The 19,749-nt window shown below is 37.5% G+C and overlaps 2 protein-coding genes and 2 pseudogenes across 3 annotated transcripts; 2 read left to right on the top strand and 2 right to left on the bottom strand.

The window, feature by feature from the left end:
- Positions 1-320: 320 nt before the first annotated feature.
- LOC102910704 (olfactory receptor 10AG1-like) lies at positions 321-1,294 on the top strand. Its single transcript, XM_006989735.3, has one exon. It carries the CDS (start codon positions 321-323, stop codon positions 1,263-1,265), a length of 945 nt encoding a protein of 314 aa, XP_006989797.1. The 3' UTR covers positions 1,266-1,294.
- A 3,480-nt stretch (positions 1,295-4,774) lies between these two features.
- Positions 4,775-8,973, top strand: LOC143272922 (lysine-specific demethylase 3A pseudogene; annotated as a pseudogene). The gene has a single exon (XR_013050576.1). The product of XR_013050576.1 is annotated as a lysine-specific demethylase 3A pseudogene (transcript).
- A 4,194-nt stretch (positions 8,974-13,167) lies between these two features.
- On the bottom strand, positions 13,168-13,945 carry LOC102903138 (olfactory receptor 10AG1-like; annotated as a pseudogene).
- Positions 13,946-18,448: 4,503 nt separating this feature from the next.
- Positions 18,449-19,414, bottom strand: LOC102902836 (olfactory receptor 10AG1-like). Its single transcript, XM_006989776.2, has one exon. It carries the CDS (start codon positions 19,412-19,414, stop codon positions 18,449-18,451), a length of 966 nt encoding a protein of 321 aa, XP_006989838.2.
- Positions 19,415-19,749: the final 335 nt, after the last annotated feature.

Below are 19,749 nucleotides of genomic sequence, written 5' to 3'. Positions count from 1 at the left end.
TAGATAATAATTTAAGAGTATGTGTCCTTGTGTGTCATTAACAAATATATATATATAATGTACTCAGTACAGAGGTGGAAAACAGTAGCATTTACCTCAAAGGTACATTTAGTGAAAAAGAATATATGTCATGACCCAGTCTGAGTTCATATATATATGTGTGTGTGTGTGTGTGTGTGTGTGTGTGTGTGTGTGTGTGTGTGTGTATGTATGTATATTTGTAAGCAGAACTGAAAACCATGCGAATACAACAACATTTCTGAATGAAACAATTAAACCGAGGATAAGGAAGTGTACTTCTGGTTGAATCATCCCCACAGATGAAACACACAGACATTAAGGAAGAGGACAATACTTCTGCAGAGACCCAGTTTCTCCTCCTTGGATTCTCTGACCTTCCCAACCTTCAGGGCTTTCTGTTTGGGATGTTCTCCATAATATACTTAATTATCCTAACTGGAAATGGCTTCATAATTTTAATAACCAGGATTGATCCTGCACTACACAAACCCATGTATTTTTTCCTGTCAAATTTTTCTTTTCTGGAAATCTGCTATGTATCAGTCACCCTACCTAGGATTCTGTATAGCATTTGGACCCAGGACAGAAGCATTTCTCTTCTGGCTTGTGCCACACAAATGTGTTTCTTTCTAATGCTGGCAGCTACTGAAAGTATTCTTCTGGCTGTGATGTCCTATGACCGCTATGTGGCCATCTGTAACCCTCTGCACTATCCTCTGGTCATGAACCCAACCAAGTGCACAAAGCTGGCAGTGGGCTCCTGGCTTGGTGGCATGCCATTCCAGCTAGGGCAAACCTGTCAGATATTCTCTCTACATTTCTGTAACTCTAACCAGATAGATCACTTCTTCTGTGACATACCCCCTGTACTTAAGCTGGCCTGTGGAGACACTTCTGTTAATGAACTGTATGTCTATGTAGTGGCTATCCTGCTTGCCGCAATCCCTTTTTTACTAATATTAACATCATACAGCAAAATCATTGCCGCCATCCTGAAGTTGCCAACTGCTGAAGGGCGGGCAAAAGCCTTCTCCACATGTTCTTCCCATCTGGTGGTGGTGGTTTTGTTTTTTGGCTCTGCATCTATTACCTACTTAATGCCAAAGTCAACACATTCTGCAGTAAGTGACAAACTCCTCTCCCTTTTTTACACCATTCTAACCCCCATGTTCAATCCCATGATATATAGCCTTAGGAATAAGGATGTGATTGTAGCTCTGAGAAGATTATTGCTTAGAACATAGTGCAATGGACTATGTACACTGATTTGTATTGTGACCACAGTTCTCACATAGACTGTTACATGTATATTTGCCCTTTTAGATGTTAATTACTGTTATGATCTCTATGTTACTTCTGAAAGTTAGTAGAACAGTATTTTGCATAGAAATACGCTAACCAAATTGTTATATTGTTGATGTTGTATGACTAATGAAACATTTTAATTAAATTTGTGCCTTGACATTTTTTACTTGTGTGTAATACATTCCCTATTCCTCTCAAAACTCAATTTCTGTATCCAAACCCTTCCCCACATGTACTTCTTTTTGTTTTCCTGATCTATTGAGCTTAACTGAGGCCCTCTGTGCTACCCCAGGTTTGAATGTATTATGTATAATCAACTGAAGGCATTGATCCCTGCTCTCACTGAATTTGTTAGTAGGTAGGATTTCTGTAGGTAGAGTAAGTTTCTCCCTCATTTTCTTAACTTGTTCTTGATAGGGCTAGTTTCATTCAGACCCAGTGAAGGGAAAAGCACCAGCCATGTGTTCAAAATCTCATTGGCTTTGTCATGCCCTGGTGCTGGTGTTTGTAGCCATTTGCCCCATCCTGTCACTCTTCCATTAATTTGGTGTCCCCTTTTTTAATATTCCTAGAACTGTAGTTATACAGATGTCTTAGTATACAGATGTCTAACTTAGTATTCAATTATTACTTTTTGTCAACAGTTTAAGTAGCCATGGATACATGCATTCACCATGAATTAAATGTAATGTATATCACAATTTGGATATGAAAACAATAAGCTGAATCAGTCTGTTTTCATGTGACATATTATAAGCCTAAATTACTTACTTTAACATTGTCCCTAATCTTCACATTTGTATTTCCTGCTATATTTTTTGCTTAGTATCACATTATACTTAACAATTATAGTATTGTTAAGCACATCAAATATTTTAAAAGCATAGATTAAGTTAATTGCTAAATTGAAACTTGCTGTTTTCAATCAGAATTTTGGCAAACTTAGAGGTTATAAAGCAATGAACCTTGAAAGCAACATTGAGCCTACTATGCATCTCAGAAGATTGCTGAACTCATAACAAAGTAAACTTACTTAAACTTATTTTCAAAACTTCGGGTAACTGATAATATATTCATTTAATTCTACATCTATACCATAAATGTTTGGCAATATTATAGAATTTGATTTATAAGTGTCCTGACGATCTGTATTTAGAATACATATTTCTTCCCATCCCTACACCACCCAATTTTATATATAATATATGTGTGTGTGTGTGTGTGTGTGTGTGTGTGTGTGTGTGTGTGTATCTTGCATATGCTACCAATTTATAAAAGGTACATGCAAATACATAATATACTTTGAGTAGACTTCCTCCTAATGTCCTACCTTTTCTGTCTTCTTGGCCTCTCTCTCTCTCTCTCTCTCTCTCTCTCTCTCTCTCTCTCTCTCTCTCTCTCTGTGTGTGTCTTTCTCCATTACACACACACATACACTCACTCACTAATATATGTAATATATATGTATATATATATATATGTGTGTGTGTGTGTGTGTGTTGAAATATATATCCATATAAATAAAATATAGAATCCACAAATGAGGGGCTGGAGAGATGGTTCAGAGGTTAAGAACTCTGGCTGTTCTTCCAGGGGTCCTGAGTTCAATTCCAAGCAACCACATGGTGGTTTGCAACCATCTATAATAAGATCTGGTGCCTTCTTCTGGAATGCAGGCATACATGCAGGCAGACACTATATACATAATAAATAAATAAATAAATAAATATTTAAAAAAGAATTCACAAATCACAGAAAACAAGAAATAAATGATATTTCATAAATGACAGAAATAAAGTCAAATATTTCTGAGGAAGAACTAATTAACTTATAATTTTTTCAATTGTATATATTTTTTATAAAGAACTTAATTTGTTTCTTTCATGGTTGCCATAACATTTGCTGTTTGTACATATGTCACATTTTCTATAGTAATTCCATTTTCAAATGATACTTAGTTTGGTTCTCAAACTTACCTATTAAGAATAGTACTGCAATGAACATGGATATGCCAATACCTCAGTGATCTGTTGATATAGAAGCATTTGAACATTACCCTAAAGTGCTGTTGATTGATTTACTTTAAGTTTGGAAAAAAAATAATGATCCTTTACATACAGCCTAGACAGTTTCGCATTCTACAAAAGTATAAAATGGTTCTCTATTTTTTCTCTTGTTTTCATCAGTTTTAGGTGCTTCTTTCTTTCAGTTAGATTTTTCTATTTATGTGTATTTGTGTATACCTGTGTGAGTTTAAGTCCAACACAGGATGGCAGGTGCCACAGGAAGTCAGAAAAGGGTGTTAGGTACTTTGGAACTTTAATTGTTCCTAATTGCTAAGCTACCATTGCAGCCCTGTTACTTGTTTTCCTAATGATTAAAATTCACAGTGTGTCAAAATACAATCTCAATGTAGCTTTGATCCATGTGTTCTTGATGGCCAATGAGGCAGAACACTTTACTCTGTGTGTAGTGAGAATCTGTATTTCATCTTTTGTTAACTGTCTGTTTCAATAGCCTGTTTATATTTTGGATAATTTAAAAATATTTTCTTTTAGTTTTTTTAGTCTATATATTCTAGATATTAACTATGCCAGATCTATGGCTAATAACTATACTTTATATTCTGTAAATGTTTCTTCAACAGATTGTTTCATTTGCTGTAGATACACTTTTTCATTTAATGTAATCATTCTTTGTCATTTTTAGTAGGGTCCTAGTGAGGAAGTTATACCACTTTCTTGGCCTGGTGTATCATCTAAGTTCTTGGGTATCATTTATTGGCCTGGTTTTCTGGAAAAATCCTTTTTAAAACCTTTACTATTGACATGATGTTTAATACAATTTTGAGGCCTCTAGCATATTTCCTATCAATAGTTTATTGATCTCATCATTACCTTGTGCTAGAGGGCCTGGCAGATGGGGTGGGATTAGATGTGAGTTATATATAATGAATGCTTCCTATTCCTGATTATATCTTGTAACTGAATAAATAACAAATTTAATTTTGACTCATCAGGGATAAATTCTGCAGTCTCAATATGTAAGACCACCCTTTCAGCATCCCAAGAGTCAGTAACTATTTTGAGAGGTTCCAAAAAATACATTAATACCAATAGAATAACATACAATTCCGATTTTTGAACCAAAAATAGTTTCTCTATTGTTAAAGGCCATTGCCGAACCCATACAGGTTTGTATGTTAACCATTTTTAAGGTTTGTGTAACTCATTTGAAATGGTAATGGATAATTAAGAAATGCAGATTAATATTTAGTCTTCTATGATAGTCAACTTATAGTCAGTTTAAGTTTTTTAGGTATACATAGATATAATTCAATCAGGGAAATAATCTTCAGACACTTCAAAGTCCTACAGAATATGCATTTAAAATGTTTTAAGAGAGCTGGAGTCGGCTGGGCCGCAGGTCTCTCTTGTCGCCGTCGCGGGTGACTCAGGGAGGCGGGAGGCGGGGGAGGAGCCCTTCCTGCTGGCTTGAAAACCATGGTGCTCACGCTCGGAGAAAGTTGGCCAGTATTGGTGGGGAAGCGATTCCTCAGTCTGTCCGCAGCCGAAGGCAGCGACGGTGCCCACGACAGCTGGGACTTGGAGCGAGTCGCAGAGTGGCCCTGGCTGTCGGGAACCATTCGAGCGGTTTCCCACACTGACGTTACCAAGAAAGATCTGAAGGTGTGTGTAGAATTTGATGGGGAGTCTTGGAGGAAGAGAAGATGGATAGATGTCTACAGCCTTCTGAGGAGAGTGTTTTTAGTAGAGCATAACTTGGTTCTGGCGGAACGAAAATCACCTGAAATTCCTGAGCGAGTTATTCAATGGCCTGCAATAATGTACAAATCTCTACTAGACAAAGCTGGCTTGGGATCCATAACTTCTGTTCGGTTCCTTGGAGATCAACAAAGTGTATTTGTTTCCAAAGACCTTTTGAAGCCTATACAGGACGTAAACAGTCTTCGGCTTTCCCTTACTGATAATCAGACAGTCAGTAAAGAATTTCAAGCTTTGATTGTAAAACATTTGGATGAAAGCCATCTTTTACAAGGCGACAAGAACCTTGTTGGATCAGAAGTAAAAATTTATAGCTTGGATCCATCTACTCAGTGGTTTTCAGCAACTGTTGTAAATGGAAACCCAACATCAAAAACTCTCCAAGTCAACTGTGAGGAGATTCCAGCACTGAAAATTGTCGACCCTGCACTGATTCATGTTGAAGTTGTACACGATAACTTTGTGACATGTGGTAATTCTACAAGAGTCGGAGCTGTAAAACACAAGTCTTCTGAGAATAATGGAAGTTTGGTTTCTAAACAAGCAAAATCTTGCTCTGAGGCCTCTCCCAGTGTGTGCCCAGTACAATCTGTTCCTACAACAGTTTTTAAGGAGATCCTGCTTGGCTGTACTGCAGCAACTCCTTCTAGCAAGGACCCAAGACAGCAAAATACTCCCCAGGCAGCCAACTCTCCACCTAACATTGGAGCAAAACTTCCTCAAGGATGTCATAAGCAGAGTTTACCAGAAGAACTTTCTTCTTGTCTAAACACACAACCTGAAGTACTGAGAACAAAACCGGATGTCTGCAAAGCAGGATTGCTGTCTTCAAAATCTTCTCAGGTTGGGGCTGGAGACTTGAAAATTCTGAGTGAGCCCAAAGGTAGCTGTGTCCAGCCTAAAACAAGCACTGATGAGGAGAGCAGACTGGAATCTGCTCTACAACCAGTCACTGGCCTTCCTCCAAAGGAATGCTTTCCTGCAAAGGCTTCTTCTAAGGCAGAACCGGACGTTGCCCCGACTCCTGAACTGCAGAAACACCTAGAGCATGCAGCGTCCACATCCGATGATCTTTCAGAGAAGCCTGGAGTGAAAGCAGGTGTCAGTAGCCTTAATAGTTGTGTAGAAAAGAAGATCGAACCTTCAAGTGTAGGGTGCCAATCACAGAATTTAAAGGAAACATCAGTAAAAGTTGATAATGAAAACTGTTGTACAAGAAGCGGTAATAAAACCCAGACTTCCCCAGCCCGGAAGTCAGTTTTGACAGACCCTGATAAACTCAGAAAGCTACAGCAGAGCGGAGAGGCCTTTGTTCAGGATGACTCCTGTGTGAACATCGTGGCACAGCTGCCCAAGTGCCGCGAGTGTCGATTAGACAGCCTGCGCAAGGATAAGGACCAGCAGAAGGACTCGCCTGTCTTCTGTCGCTTTTTTCACTTCAGGAGGTTACAGTTCAACAAGCACGGTGTGCTGCGGGTAGAAGGCTTCCTGACACCAAACAAGTACGACAGCGAGGCCATCGGCCTGTGGCTGCCTCTGACTAGAAATGTCGTGGGGACTGACTTGGACACAGCAAAGTATATCCCGGCCAACATCGGGGACCACTTCTGTCAGATGGTCATTTCTGAGAAGGAAGCCATGTCAACTATTGAGCCTCACAGACAGGTTGCTTGGAAGCGAGCTGTCAAAGGTGTTAGAGAAATGTGTGATGTGTGTGACACAACCATTTTCAACCTGCACTGGGTGTGCCCTCGCTGTGGGTTTGGAGTGTGTGTGGATTGCTATCGGATGAAGAGGAAGAATTGCCAACAGGGTGCTGCCTACAAGACTTTCTCATGGATAAGGTGTGTGAAGAGTCAGATACATGAGCCTGAGAACCTGATGCCCACACAGATCATCCCCGGCAAAGCCCTCTATGATGTTGGAGACATTGTGCATTCTATCAGAGCGAAATGGGGTATAAAGGCCAATTGTCCCTGCTCCAGCAGGCAGTTCAAGCTCTTCTCAAAGCCAGCCTTAAAGGAAGACCTGAAACAGACATCCTTGTCTGGAGAAAAACCAGCTCTTGGAACCATGCTCCAGCAAAGTTCCCCTGTGTTGGAGCCAGCCGGTGTGGGTGGGGAAATAGCCTCCAAGCCAGCCAGCAGTGTGAAGCCCGCCTGTCCCGCTAACACATCGCCTCTCAACTGGCTGGCCGACCTTACCAGTGGGAATGTCAACAAGGAAAACAAGGAAAAACAGCTGACTATGCCAATTTTAAAGAATGAAATCAAATGCCTTCCACCCCTGCCCCCTTTGAACAAGTCCAGCACGGTCCTCCATACTTTTAACAGCACAATTTTGACACCTGTGAGCAACAATAATTCTGGTTTCCTTCGAAATTTCTTGAACTCCTCCACAGGAAAGACAGAAAATGGACTCAAAAACACACCCAAAATCCTTGATGACATCTTTGCCTCTTTGGTGCAAAACAAGACTTCTTCTGATTTACCCAAGAGGCCTCAGGGGCTGACGATCAAGCCCAGTATTCTTGGCTTTGACATGCCTCACTACTGGCTCTGTGATAACCGCCTGCTCTGCTTGCAAGACCCCAACAATAAGAGCAACTGGAATGTGTTCAGGGAATGCTGGAAGCAAGGGCAGCCAGTGATGGTGTCGGGGGTGCATCACAAATTAAACACTGAACTCTGGAAACCCGAGTCCTTCAGGAAAGAGTTTGGTGAGCAAGAAGTGGACCTAGTCAATTGTAGGACCAATGAAATCATCACAGGAGCCACAGTAGGAGACTTCTGGGACGGATTTGAAGATGTTCCAAACCGTTTGAAAAATGAAAAAGAAAAAGAACCAATGGTGTTGAAGCTTAAGGACTGGCCGCCAGGCGAAGACTTCAGAGACATGATGCTTTCCAGGTTTGATGATCTGATGGCCAACATTCCACTACCCGAGTACACCAGGCGAGATGGCAAACTGAATCTGGCCTCTAGACTGCCAAACTACTTTGTACGGCCAGACCTGGGCCCCAAGATGTACAATGCTTATGGATTGATCACTCCTGAAGATCGGAAATATGGGACCACAAATCTTCACTTAGATGTATCTGATGCAGCTAATGTTATGGTTTATGTGGGAATTCCCAAAGGACAGTGTGAGCAGGAAGAAGAAGTCCTTAGAACCATCCAAGATGGAGATTCTGATGAACTCACAATTAAGCGATTTATTGAAGGAAAAGAGAAGCCAGGAGCCCTCTGGCACATATATGCTGCTAAGGACACGGAGAAGATAAGAGAATTCCTTAAAAAGGTATCAGAAGAGCAGGGTCAAGAAAACCCTGCAGACCACGATCCTATTCATGATCAGAGATGGTATTTAGACCGATCACTAAGAAAGCGCCTGTATCAAGAGTATGGAGTTCAAGGCTGGGCTATTGTACAGTTTCTTGGGGATGTGGTATTTATCCCAGCAGGAGCGCCACATCAGGTTCATAACTTATACAGTTGTATCAAAGTGGCTGAAGACTTTGTGTCTCCAGAGCATGTTAAACACTGCTTCTGGCTTACTCGGGAATTCCGTTATTTGTCACAGACTCATACCAACCACGAAGATAAATTACAGGTGAAGAATGTTATCTACCATGCAGTGAAAGATGCAGTTGCTATGCTGAAGGCCAGTGAAGCCAGTTTGGGCAAACCTTAACTCCTCTTTGACATTGGAGATGAATTATTGGCAGCTGATCAAACTCTTCAGGCAGGCTTCCTGTGGACTTTGAGATTTCATGTTACCTCATCTTCTTTTTTAAAGTACACCCGACTTGCAAGGGTACAGTCTCTATCTAATGTATATTTCTAGTGTTTACAGACACTAAGTGTGTATATGTAGTAACTATTGACAGACAGACCACGCATCCTTATACTGTGACTTCACCTAGTGCAGATCTTCTACCTAGCTGAAGACCTGTTGGCTCTGAAACAACAACACTTGCAGTTATACCCTGGCTGTTTGTTTGGACAGCTCATTCAAATGGATTTTTAACTACTAGGGATCACTGCTGAGTTTAATGGGGTTTTATTTTGTTTTATGTTCGTTGGAGCCCTCCTCACCCACTAGGGTCCAGAAGAGCCCCGAGGGAATGACAGCTAATGGTGCAGTTCTGATGTACTGCACAGGACGGCAGTGGATAGCGGAAATAACTACTGTATAATTCTTGGGGTTAACCATCTCTAGTTAATGGAATTTTAATTTAAAGGAAGCTTTGCTAATTTTAAGTGGTAAGCATTTTGCATTAAAATTATAAAAAAAAAATGTTTTAAGAACTTTTACTTCCTGGACATTGAGACATGTCTGCTCCTGGCAGCACCAATCTACTTCAGAGAAGATAATGGGTACTGAAGAAACTCATTGTTAAGTTTGCTTTCTTTGTGGCAAAATTTAGCCACTGGGCAAATAGGTGCCCTTGCATTGACTGTTTGATGATATGTTATATTGACTGGACATGCAGGACCCATAAGAAAGTGACCACTTAACTTTGCAAGGTAAGATGTCCTTCAGGTTCCTGCTTCACAGAAGAAACTGCCAGACATTCTACAGGACAGAGGAAAAAAATGACTGAGAGACTAGGCCTATGGATTGAAGATGGATGTCCCAACATTACAGAGGAACTTCGGGTTAACTGTCCAGGCAGGCAGCAGTTTGTCATTATAGATTTTTTAAAGTTGCTTATAATGCTCTTCCTGTTTATGTAGGTAATATTGTATCCTTCTGAGGTCTTTGATGTAGCTGAATACTAGATAGTTATAATTTTCCTTAGTTATGATAAAAGATCAGTTAGATATGAAACCTTAGATGCACAAATACAGAAAAAATAGAATATTTTCTTTGAATTTTCCAAATATAGATATTGTAACTGTAATTCTTGCTTGATAACTGTTTTGTTATGTGTAATTTTAATAGGTTAAAGTTAAAATCTTCCTTTTTAATTAAACAGAAAAGGGGAGATATTGTAGAATAATGCTTTTGTACACTGGTTTAATAAAACACTTATTGGCCAACAACCAGGTAGGATAAGCAGACAAGGAGAATTCTGGGAATAGGAATGCTGAGTCAAGAGATGCCAGCAAGCCACCCAAGGAACAACATGTAATGGCACACATGTAAAGCCATGGAACATGTGGTGATAAATAGATTAATAATTATGGACTAATTTAAGACACAGAGCTAGCTAGCAAAAGCTTGAGCCATGGCCATGCAGTTATAATTAGTATAAGCCTCTGTGTGCTTATTTGGGGGATGTGAGTGGGAGAGATTTGTCCTGACCACTGGCAGGCTGTGACACAGGAAAACTTCCAGCTACAGGCACCATTTGATGAAGGCTATGTTGAAGCCTGTGGTCTTCCTTAATTGGTAACCTGCTTATGATGACCAAGCTGAGGCTCAGGCTCATTTTAATGTACAGTTAACATTCTGTTTCTCTTGAGATGCTCACAGGTTGAGGACCATATGTTAACCCTGTCAGACAAACCCAAATTTAACAACATGCTTATTTACCTGCCTCATGAGACACCATTGCCCTTGGTGCATTGGAGGGATCCCTTCACCCTTCAATAGCAACGCCCTGCTCCCCTACTAACCCAGGGGTAGGGTATTTTTGCATTTTTTTTCCTGAGAATACCAACATGTGGACATGGATTCCCTCCAGAGATGTGCATCTGAAAACAGTCCAAGAGACACTGGCTAAAGAAGCTTCAGAAGGGTAATGTATAATTTGCTGCACTACTGCAGCATTAGTAAAGGTCATGTCATCACTGGCATGTGACCCTAGATATCAAGCAATTGCCTCACCTCCTACAAGATTGCTAATGCATCACCAGAAAGACTTTGATAGGCACATTTCATATAAATATGACTAGGGTCCCATCCATATCCTTGAGACTGAATTTTTGACTAATCCTTCTCTTGTCCATATATCTTCTGCAACAGGTTGACCAACAGAAGGTGGCCACAAAGGCGATCTTACAGGTTTTATTTGCTCTCAGACACCTAGATCCAAGTCCTCCTAAAGAGATAATGCACGCATGTCTGAGATACAGAAGGCTACTGCCTAAAGCCCACCACCTGGACAGCTCTCCAGGATTGATGTTCTTTGAGGGCTGGTAGTTAATGATGGGTATGATCTTGTTTGGCAAGCCAGCCTAAGGCAGGCACAGTCCATTATGCTGAACTCTCCTGAAGTGTGGTCAACAAGGTTAGGGCAATGCACCCTAGCTCCCACTGAGCATGCCCTATAAAATAATAAAAAGTAGCAGATATTTGGGATGACTCATCCCTAACAGGCTTGAGGGCCAGCTGGCCCAAACCAGTAAAAAAGATACTTTCTGAGAGCCAACCTGGGTCTGCCTAAGGGTCTTAGCAACATGATCTGGAGATGATCTGGACCAATAAGAGGCAACCATGCCACACCAGCATATGCATATTCATCAGACCTTCCCCCAGGGTGGGGTGGAGGATATATAATTCTTGCCTCTTCCTGAATAAGCTTGTTGTTTCAACATTCTCTTGGAATCTGTGTGGTTTGACTCTGCACCAACTTGGCCCCCTCCCCCAAAGGAAACAACAGCACAGGACCCTGCAACAGATGATCTTTAGGGAACTTGAGTGTATTTATAATATTCTCCAGAGAGACAGTCTCAATAAATGCAATGTTCATAATTTAATCTGTTTCAAACTGTTACAAATTGTTCACTGATGCTCCATATGGAAATATATTTAAGAAAAAAAATCAGACATTTTGTACCCAAATCCTATTGTATTTATATTGATAGAAGGGTTCAAGAGGTTCCAACCTGTGGTTCAAGGGACACAGGTGCCTCTCAATTGCTATCAACCTTGCCCAACAGAAAACCATGACCTAAAATATTATGATTTTATTGTGTGTCTGTGCACATGTGTGTGTGCATGTGTGTGAACATGCCCATGTGTGCACATATCCATATATATGAATTCACATGTGTGGTGTACAGACATGTGCATATGGAAGTGCTTGTCTGTGTATTCATAGAGACCAGAGGATAAAGCCACGGTTTTTCTGTATAGCTCACCACACTTTTTTTTTTTTGTGACAGGAATTTTCATGTAATTAAACTATACTGGACATGAACAAGGTCTAGAATTAGTCCTTTATATGTTTCCCACTGTACAGGAGCTACTGGAACAGAAATGCCCATATGATGGGCATTAAAACTCAGGTTATATGATTGTGGAGAAAACTCTCTTATCCACTGAACAATTTTGTCAACTGTCCATTACAACTTTGTTTTATTTTTTATGTACTTGTTTTCAGAATTCTGTAGTGTGAAGTTTGTTGAAAACCATGTCTGTTGAAATGTCAGAAGGTTGGATGCAACCAATAGAAGTTAAATGCACTAAGTATATTATCAAATCATTTGCACACTGATAAAAAAGCACTTGGGAAAACCAAAACATCCTTTATCATAAGGTTATGATTGAATTCTATGCAGATTCATATTAGCTTGACATATTTCTTTCATATTAATTCATTTGTGATTTATCAAGAATGTTAACTATTTCATAACATCTTCAGCAATTAATTCAACACATTGATATTTAAATATTACTGGTAAATCTGTAGAACACTGAATGATAGGATATCAGCAAATATTGGGATAACAGTAAAATTATCTAGATAAATAATCTATTTATATCAGGTATAAAAAATTTGAATTCTCTTCAAAATTTTCAAATAAACAAGTAATCATATGATTCACATTGTATTTTATTCATATTAAGATATTCTCTTTTTATTATATTTTATGAAAAAACACATTAATATGCATAGGATATTTAAAAACAATATATTTTAGGCTATTACTCAAAATAACAAAAGCATTTTAAAACTATAAAGTGGTTATATTTCAAAGAAATACATAATAATTGATGTATTCTTTCAGGAACTATGTAAGAAGCAAGAAAAACAAAACAAAAAAACATTTGTTCCAAAGCCCAAACCACTATTTTATGAGTAACAATTTTCTTGAGACAGCAATCACATCAGGCTGTATGTCAGTTCATCACAAATGGGAATCATAATTCAGTAAAACAGCCAGAGCAACTTGTCAGTTTCTGGAGAATGAGTGGACTTTGGTTTCATGTTGGTAATGGTAGCTGACCCAAAAAACAAAAGTGTCACAAGCAAATGGGAAGAACATGTGGAGAAGTCTTTTGTCCATTCTGTGGCTCATGGCAATTTCAGAGTGGTGGCAATGATTCAGATATAAGAGGCAAGTATCAACTTTACAACAGTATAACCACTAAGTCAACAGACAGCTCATGCACTGAATTATCCCCAAAGGCCACCTGAGAATGGACGGTAAGTCACAGGAGTGGTTGATGTGGTTAGAATTGCAAAAATGTAGAGAAAATATCTGACTGGTTTGCTCTATCTGGACTGGAGGGCCACCGAGCCAAGAGCCTGCTGCCAGCTGAGTGCACTTTTTGGGGTTTATGACCATAGGATAGTGTGGAGTGTTGTAAATGGCCATATAGCAGTCATACCTCATCATAGCCAGGAGGAAACATTCAGGGGCTCTCAGCATAAGGAAGAAACACATTTGTATGCAACAGTTCATCACAGAAATGCCTTTGTCTTGATTACCAATGTTGAACAGAATCTTTGGGAAAATTAGAGATACATAACAGATTTCCACAGAAGAAAAATTTGCCAGGAAAAAATAAATAGGTTTCTATAGTGCAGCATCAATTCTGGTTACCACAATCATGAAATTACTTGCAATCAAGTTAATCAAGTACATTATTTAGAACATACCAAATGGGTTGGGAAAATCCCAGGAGGAGAAAGTGTCACAGTGTAGTCTGAAGGGTATATTGTCCTATGCCATGATTTTAAAATATTTTATCTGTAGTTATGATTCAAGCAAAAGTGTCATGTATTTCCTTGTCATTAAATTGTTTTCATCATATATAAATGATAGTCACACACTTTCCAATTTTCTAGCACCCATGAATAAAAATTTTATGACTTCATATATGCTCCAAAATTTATGAGTAAAGATTTTGTTGCTAAAAGAATAAAATTGTTATATTATTTTCCTAATACACTGAGTGTTATATATTTTGTGGATTTTCATGATAGCCCATGGAATTAATTTTCTTCTTTTAAGACAAATAGGAAATCTCTGCTTATATTTATTTTAAATATTAATCTCTTCTTCAGACTACATATGCCTATTTATGTTGCTGCTGTTATGGTCATTAATTCAAATTCAAATTAATAAATGACTAAATATTCTTTAAAAAATTTAAAGTAATTTTTAGATAGAATACATTAATATATAGAAGTTCTTTCTACTTTTGATTCAATAATTCTGTTTATAGGTCATTTTGCTATGAAATTAGTGAATAGTAGGCTACCACATTAGATGGATTGCTACTCCTTATTTTTCTGAGATTTCAGTTCAGTGTATTGTTTTTGAATTACAGTTCCCAATTTAAATCACAATTTGTCTTTTCCTATGACATTTAAATAGAAACCTATGATAGGGTAAACATTTTCAGATCATCTTTTTATTGAGGGAAGTCAGGAGTTTGAAGTAGTTTCATCAGCATCTATGGTCAAGATGTAGGTCTAAGTAGAGCCTACATCCTTTTATACTGTGTAAACTTCTACTGCAGGAGAACATCATTACAACAGCTAATCCTGAACATTTCCTAGTTATTCTGGTCCTCCCAATGACTCTGATCTTGCTGTGCCCTCTGTTATACTCAGTTAACTTTATTGCATACATTTGTGAGGGAACAGACATGTCACATTGATATGCTCCTTTCATTCCCATTACTCTACATTATCTCTAGTTAGTAACTATTAAATTATGTTTTATTTTTACAAAATTTTACTACGAATTGTTTGAAAATATACAATCCTTGAAATTATTTTTTAAAAAGCTATCAATGCAGTCACCACTCTCTCTTGCAATTAATATATACTGTACTCAACAGTTCCCTTATCTTCCTGTTCCGGTATCTTTCTACACTCTATTCCTATTAATCTGTATAACTCCATTTAATAGCAGATGTATTTTTCTACATAATGTGTGTGTTGGTAATAATGGGGTGGGAGAGTAAGAAGTGTAATTTTTCTACATTTATTCTGATGTTGACTAATGTATTTAACATGGAAGAGTACACAGGGCTTAATTTCTCTGATCAAATTTATAAAAAGATAAGATAAAGCATGGAAAGGCATGCACGGTTACATGAATTCAGAATGGTTTTACTCGTGGAAAAAAATACTAAAGATACATGTAAACATGTGAATAATTGTATAATATTTTCATATTCAATAACAGTATTTAATCCTTATCTACTAGGAACACATTTAACTGTAGTAGGTGGGAGATATGTTTTACTGATGCTCATTATTGATCTTCTAATGTTTTTATGAGCTATGATCTTCAACTTCTTCATATAAAGCAGATAAATATGTGACATTCTATAATGAAATCTTGATAAAAGATAAATAATATCTTTAAGTGTATATAATATGTTAACATGTTGATACAAGTTAGCATATAATAATATGGTGTCCATATTGATATTATTTTTCTTTTACATATTGGGTTTATGTACTAAAACACATTTCACATTTTGTTCATTTTCTACCTATATCATAAAATGTCAGAAGATTAAAAAAGTTTATAGCTATTTGAAATTAAAAATTAGATGCAAGATTGTTTTCAATTATTTTGCTCAATTACTTCTCATATTGATATGTAAAAAGGAGAGACTACTTATATACATATGAGTCAATTGTTGTTTGACCTTATGATTATAGAGTTAATTTAAATATAAATTTCACCTTTATTGATTAGTAAAAGAAAATAAGTGAATTTTTAAAGCTGAAATACTTCCTTTACCTGCAGCAGACAAAACACTTTCAAGCATTTATTGTACTGTCAAACACACAGAGCTGTTTAAGTAGGAAATGTTCTCTGCTCTGGAGATAAGTTCCTTCCCCATGCTAAGTTCTAATTGAAGAAAATTCTTCCTTCTACTCAAGAAATTAAAGATAAGAATATATAAATGAAATGAGAAAAATAAAATGGGACATATGTAACCTACTACTTTTGCAATTCTACTTTTCAATTTTGTGATTATTAAGACAAATGAACATTATAGTATCAGAAATTGGCAAAAATATTTGTGTGTATGTGTGTGTGTGTGTATTTATGCTTGTTTGTGTTTTACACTTGTTCCTATATAGCCCCATGTATCAGTGAAATGAAGGAAGAGTAACAAGATAATTGATGCTGTCCTAGACACAATGCATATGGATAATTTTATCTTCATTCATACTTCCAATTTTACATGTAAAATTCACTACCGATATGGCTGCTTTTATGAAAATTATATGCTTTTATATAAAGATTTGTCTTATTCACTGATTCATTGTATTCTATATCTCTACAGGAAAAATATTTTTAAGTAAACAACTTCTCAATATTCATTGTAAAAGTACTTGCCAATATTCTCAGTATTCATTTTCTTAGTTCTTATCTCATGCTTAAATTTTAATTTATTTAATTAATTTTATTTTATTTAGTTGAATCATTTAACAAATAGGGAAATTCGCTTATAAACAAACATGTACTGTACTTAATACACACAGTCATCACTAATGAAACTACAAACACCCAATGAGAACTTTAAGTTATTATGCATGCAGCTAAGTAGAATAAACTTCCTTATATGTGAGAGGTTCTCAGCAAGAATCTCATTATTACAAAAACAAATACACGGGCTCTCATGTTGAAAATGAGTTCTTTTGAGAATTGTTTTTAAGCAAAATTAGGTAGATGGGTAAGTGCATGTTTTTTGTGAATATCTTTCATCCAATATACATTGTCTACTCTCTGCATTTGCTTTTGGTTGGTATGATAAAGACCGTGATCCAAAGTAACTTGTGGGGAAAAAAAGATTATATCTGGCAGACTTTTCATCTAATAGTCCATTAAGGAAGAAAGTTAGAGTAGGGACTGATGTTGGAACTCAGAGCCAGGAAGTACTGGATGGATTTACTTCCTATGATTTGTTCATCTGCTTATAAAAGGCCTATGCCCATCCAGTTAACAGCAGCCTGGGACATCCTAAATCAATAAGAAATTTTTAAAAAATGTCCCACAGACATATCCAGGATAACCCTGATGGAGGCAATTCCTCAATCAAGTTCCCACTTGTGACATGACTAAAACTGGTTTGTAGCAAGTTGACAAACACTGAGCAACACAGTTGCATTCTTAAAGAAAAAGCCCATCTTAACTTAACACTATTTTGCAAAAGAGAATTTTGTCATTTGTGACATTATAACAGAATCTCTGCTAAAAGATTCAAATCATTCCATGTGTTCATTCTGCCTGATGCTCAGGATTTGAGATTAGAACTCTCAAGTTTTCCAGTAGCCATTGCATTGCTTAATAGACTCTAAATCAATGGACTAGTGATCCCAATTAAATGTCTTCTTTTATGAAACCATCTACTTTTGAAAGTGAATATTATACAAAAGTGTTCATGTAAAAATGAAATTGCTGGTTATTTCATAGAACATACAGAACTGTCCTTCAACACAAACAAATACAATTTTATTTGTAAATAATTACCGTTGCGAAAACAAATGTTTCATACTTAAATGAGAATAGTTCTGGAAATGTTACACACACACACACACACACACACACAAACAAAAACAAATATAAAGCCATATCTTCTATTTTGTCATACTTAATTCCAGTTAATTCTTTATATTATAACTTTCTCAGTGTCATTGTGATTATGATAGCCTTACTTGGGGATACCTGTCAGAGTCACAATAGTATGACCATATCTACAAAATGCAGCAGGTTTTGGCCAACCTATAGCTGATGCCAATTTTGTTTGTAGACATGATTTTATTCTAGTAGAAATTATTAACAGAAATGGAGAAAAGACATGTAACATGGCACCAAGGAAGACCACCATCTCATTCATAAAGATAGTCACACATACTAAGTGAATCTGCAAAGGGAATGATGTCACAGAAGTGACTGATTCTATAGAAACCATAAGATGACAAAGAGAATATCTTCAAATATTCCCTATATAAATAAGAATTCAACTGACCTGATGACAGCCCACCAATACCTGGATGCATAGACTAGACATTAGCAAAAAGGGCTACAGAAGGCCATGGAGCAGGAGCTAGGAAGGAGGACTCTATGACACCAAGATGAAGAGTGTCCTAGTATTACCGGTCGTTAAACAAAGTACTTTAGACATTAGTGCACACGCACATGACATGATTTTCTTAGTAACAATTTTTGCAGTGCAGCAATCACATCCTTGTTCCTAAGGCTGTATATCAGGGGGTTGAACATAGGGGTCACAATGGTATAGAACAGAGAGAACAGTTTGTCGGTTCCTGGAGAATGTGTGGACTTCGGCCTCAAGTAGGTAACAGTAGCTGATCCAAAAAACAAAAACACCACAAGCAAATGGGAAGAACACGTGGAGAAGGCTTTTGCCCGTCCTGTGGCTGTTGGCAACTTAAGAATGGTGGCAATTATTCTGGTATAAGACGCAAGGATCAACATAAAAGGGACTGTAGCAATGAGGATAGTCACTAAATAGACAGACAGCTCATTAACAAAAGTGTCTCCACAGGCCAGCTTGAGAATGGGAGGTAAGTCACAGAAGAAGTGGTTGATTTCGTTAGAATTGCAAAAGTGCAGAGAGAATATCTGACACGTTTGCCCAAGCTGGAATGGCATTCCACCAAGCCAGGAGCCTGCTGCCAGCTGAGTGCACTTTATTGGGTTCATGACCAAGGGATATTGCAGAGGGTTGCAGATAGCTACAAAGCGGTCATAGGACATCACAGCCAGAAGAAAGCATTCAGTGGCTCCCAGCATAAGGAAGAAGCATGTTTGTGTGGCACAGGCAACCTTGGATATACTTCTATTCTGAGTACCAATATTGAACAGAATTCTAGGAAGAGTGACTGATACATAACAGATTTCCAGAGAAGAAAAGCTTGCCAGGAAAAAGTACATCGGCTTCTGTAGTGCTGGATCAAGCGTGGTTATCACAATTATGAAACTATTTCCAACTAGGATAATTAAGTAAACTATGGAGAACATTCCAAACAGAAAGCCTTGGAGGTTGGGCAGGTCTGAAAATCCCAGAAGGATGAATTGTGTCACTGTGGAGACATTGTCTGCTGACCTGATCTTTGTGTATTCCATGATAGGAGATGATCCAGTCCAAAGTGAAAGTTGTGTTACTGAATTTGGTTTTCTTATAAACCATATAAGCTACAGATACAATACTCCAAATTTTTTAATTTTCTAAAAGAATAAAAAGATACACACATACATATTATATGTTCTCTTAAACGTTGAGACAGTGTAACTTTTGCCAGTCAGAAAATGCAATGAATATTTTCATTATTTTGGTTTCTCTATACAGTTAGCATTCTTGGTTGTTTTAGATTTATTATAAAGGCCACTTTTAGCTTTCTTCTCAAAAACAAATTCAATATTTGAGTTAATATTCATCTTAATAATGATTCATTACTATA

Source organism: Peromyscus maniculatus, chromosome 4 (assembly GCF_049852395.1).
Source record: "Peromyscus maniculatus bairdii isolate BWxNUB_F1_BW_parent chromosome 4, HU_Pman_BW_mat_3.1, whole genome shotgun sequence".
NCBI classification, from domain to species: Eukaryota; Metazoa; Chordata; class Mammalia; order Rodentia; family Cricetidae; genus Peromyscus; species Peromyscus maniculatus.
The sequence above is the reverse complement of the archived record's forward strand: the minus strand, read 5'-3'. Positions and strand labels throughout refer to the sequence as shown.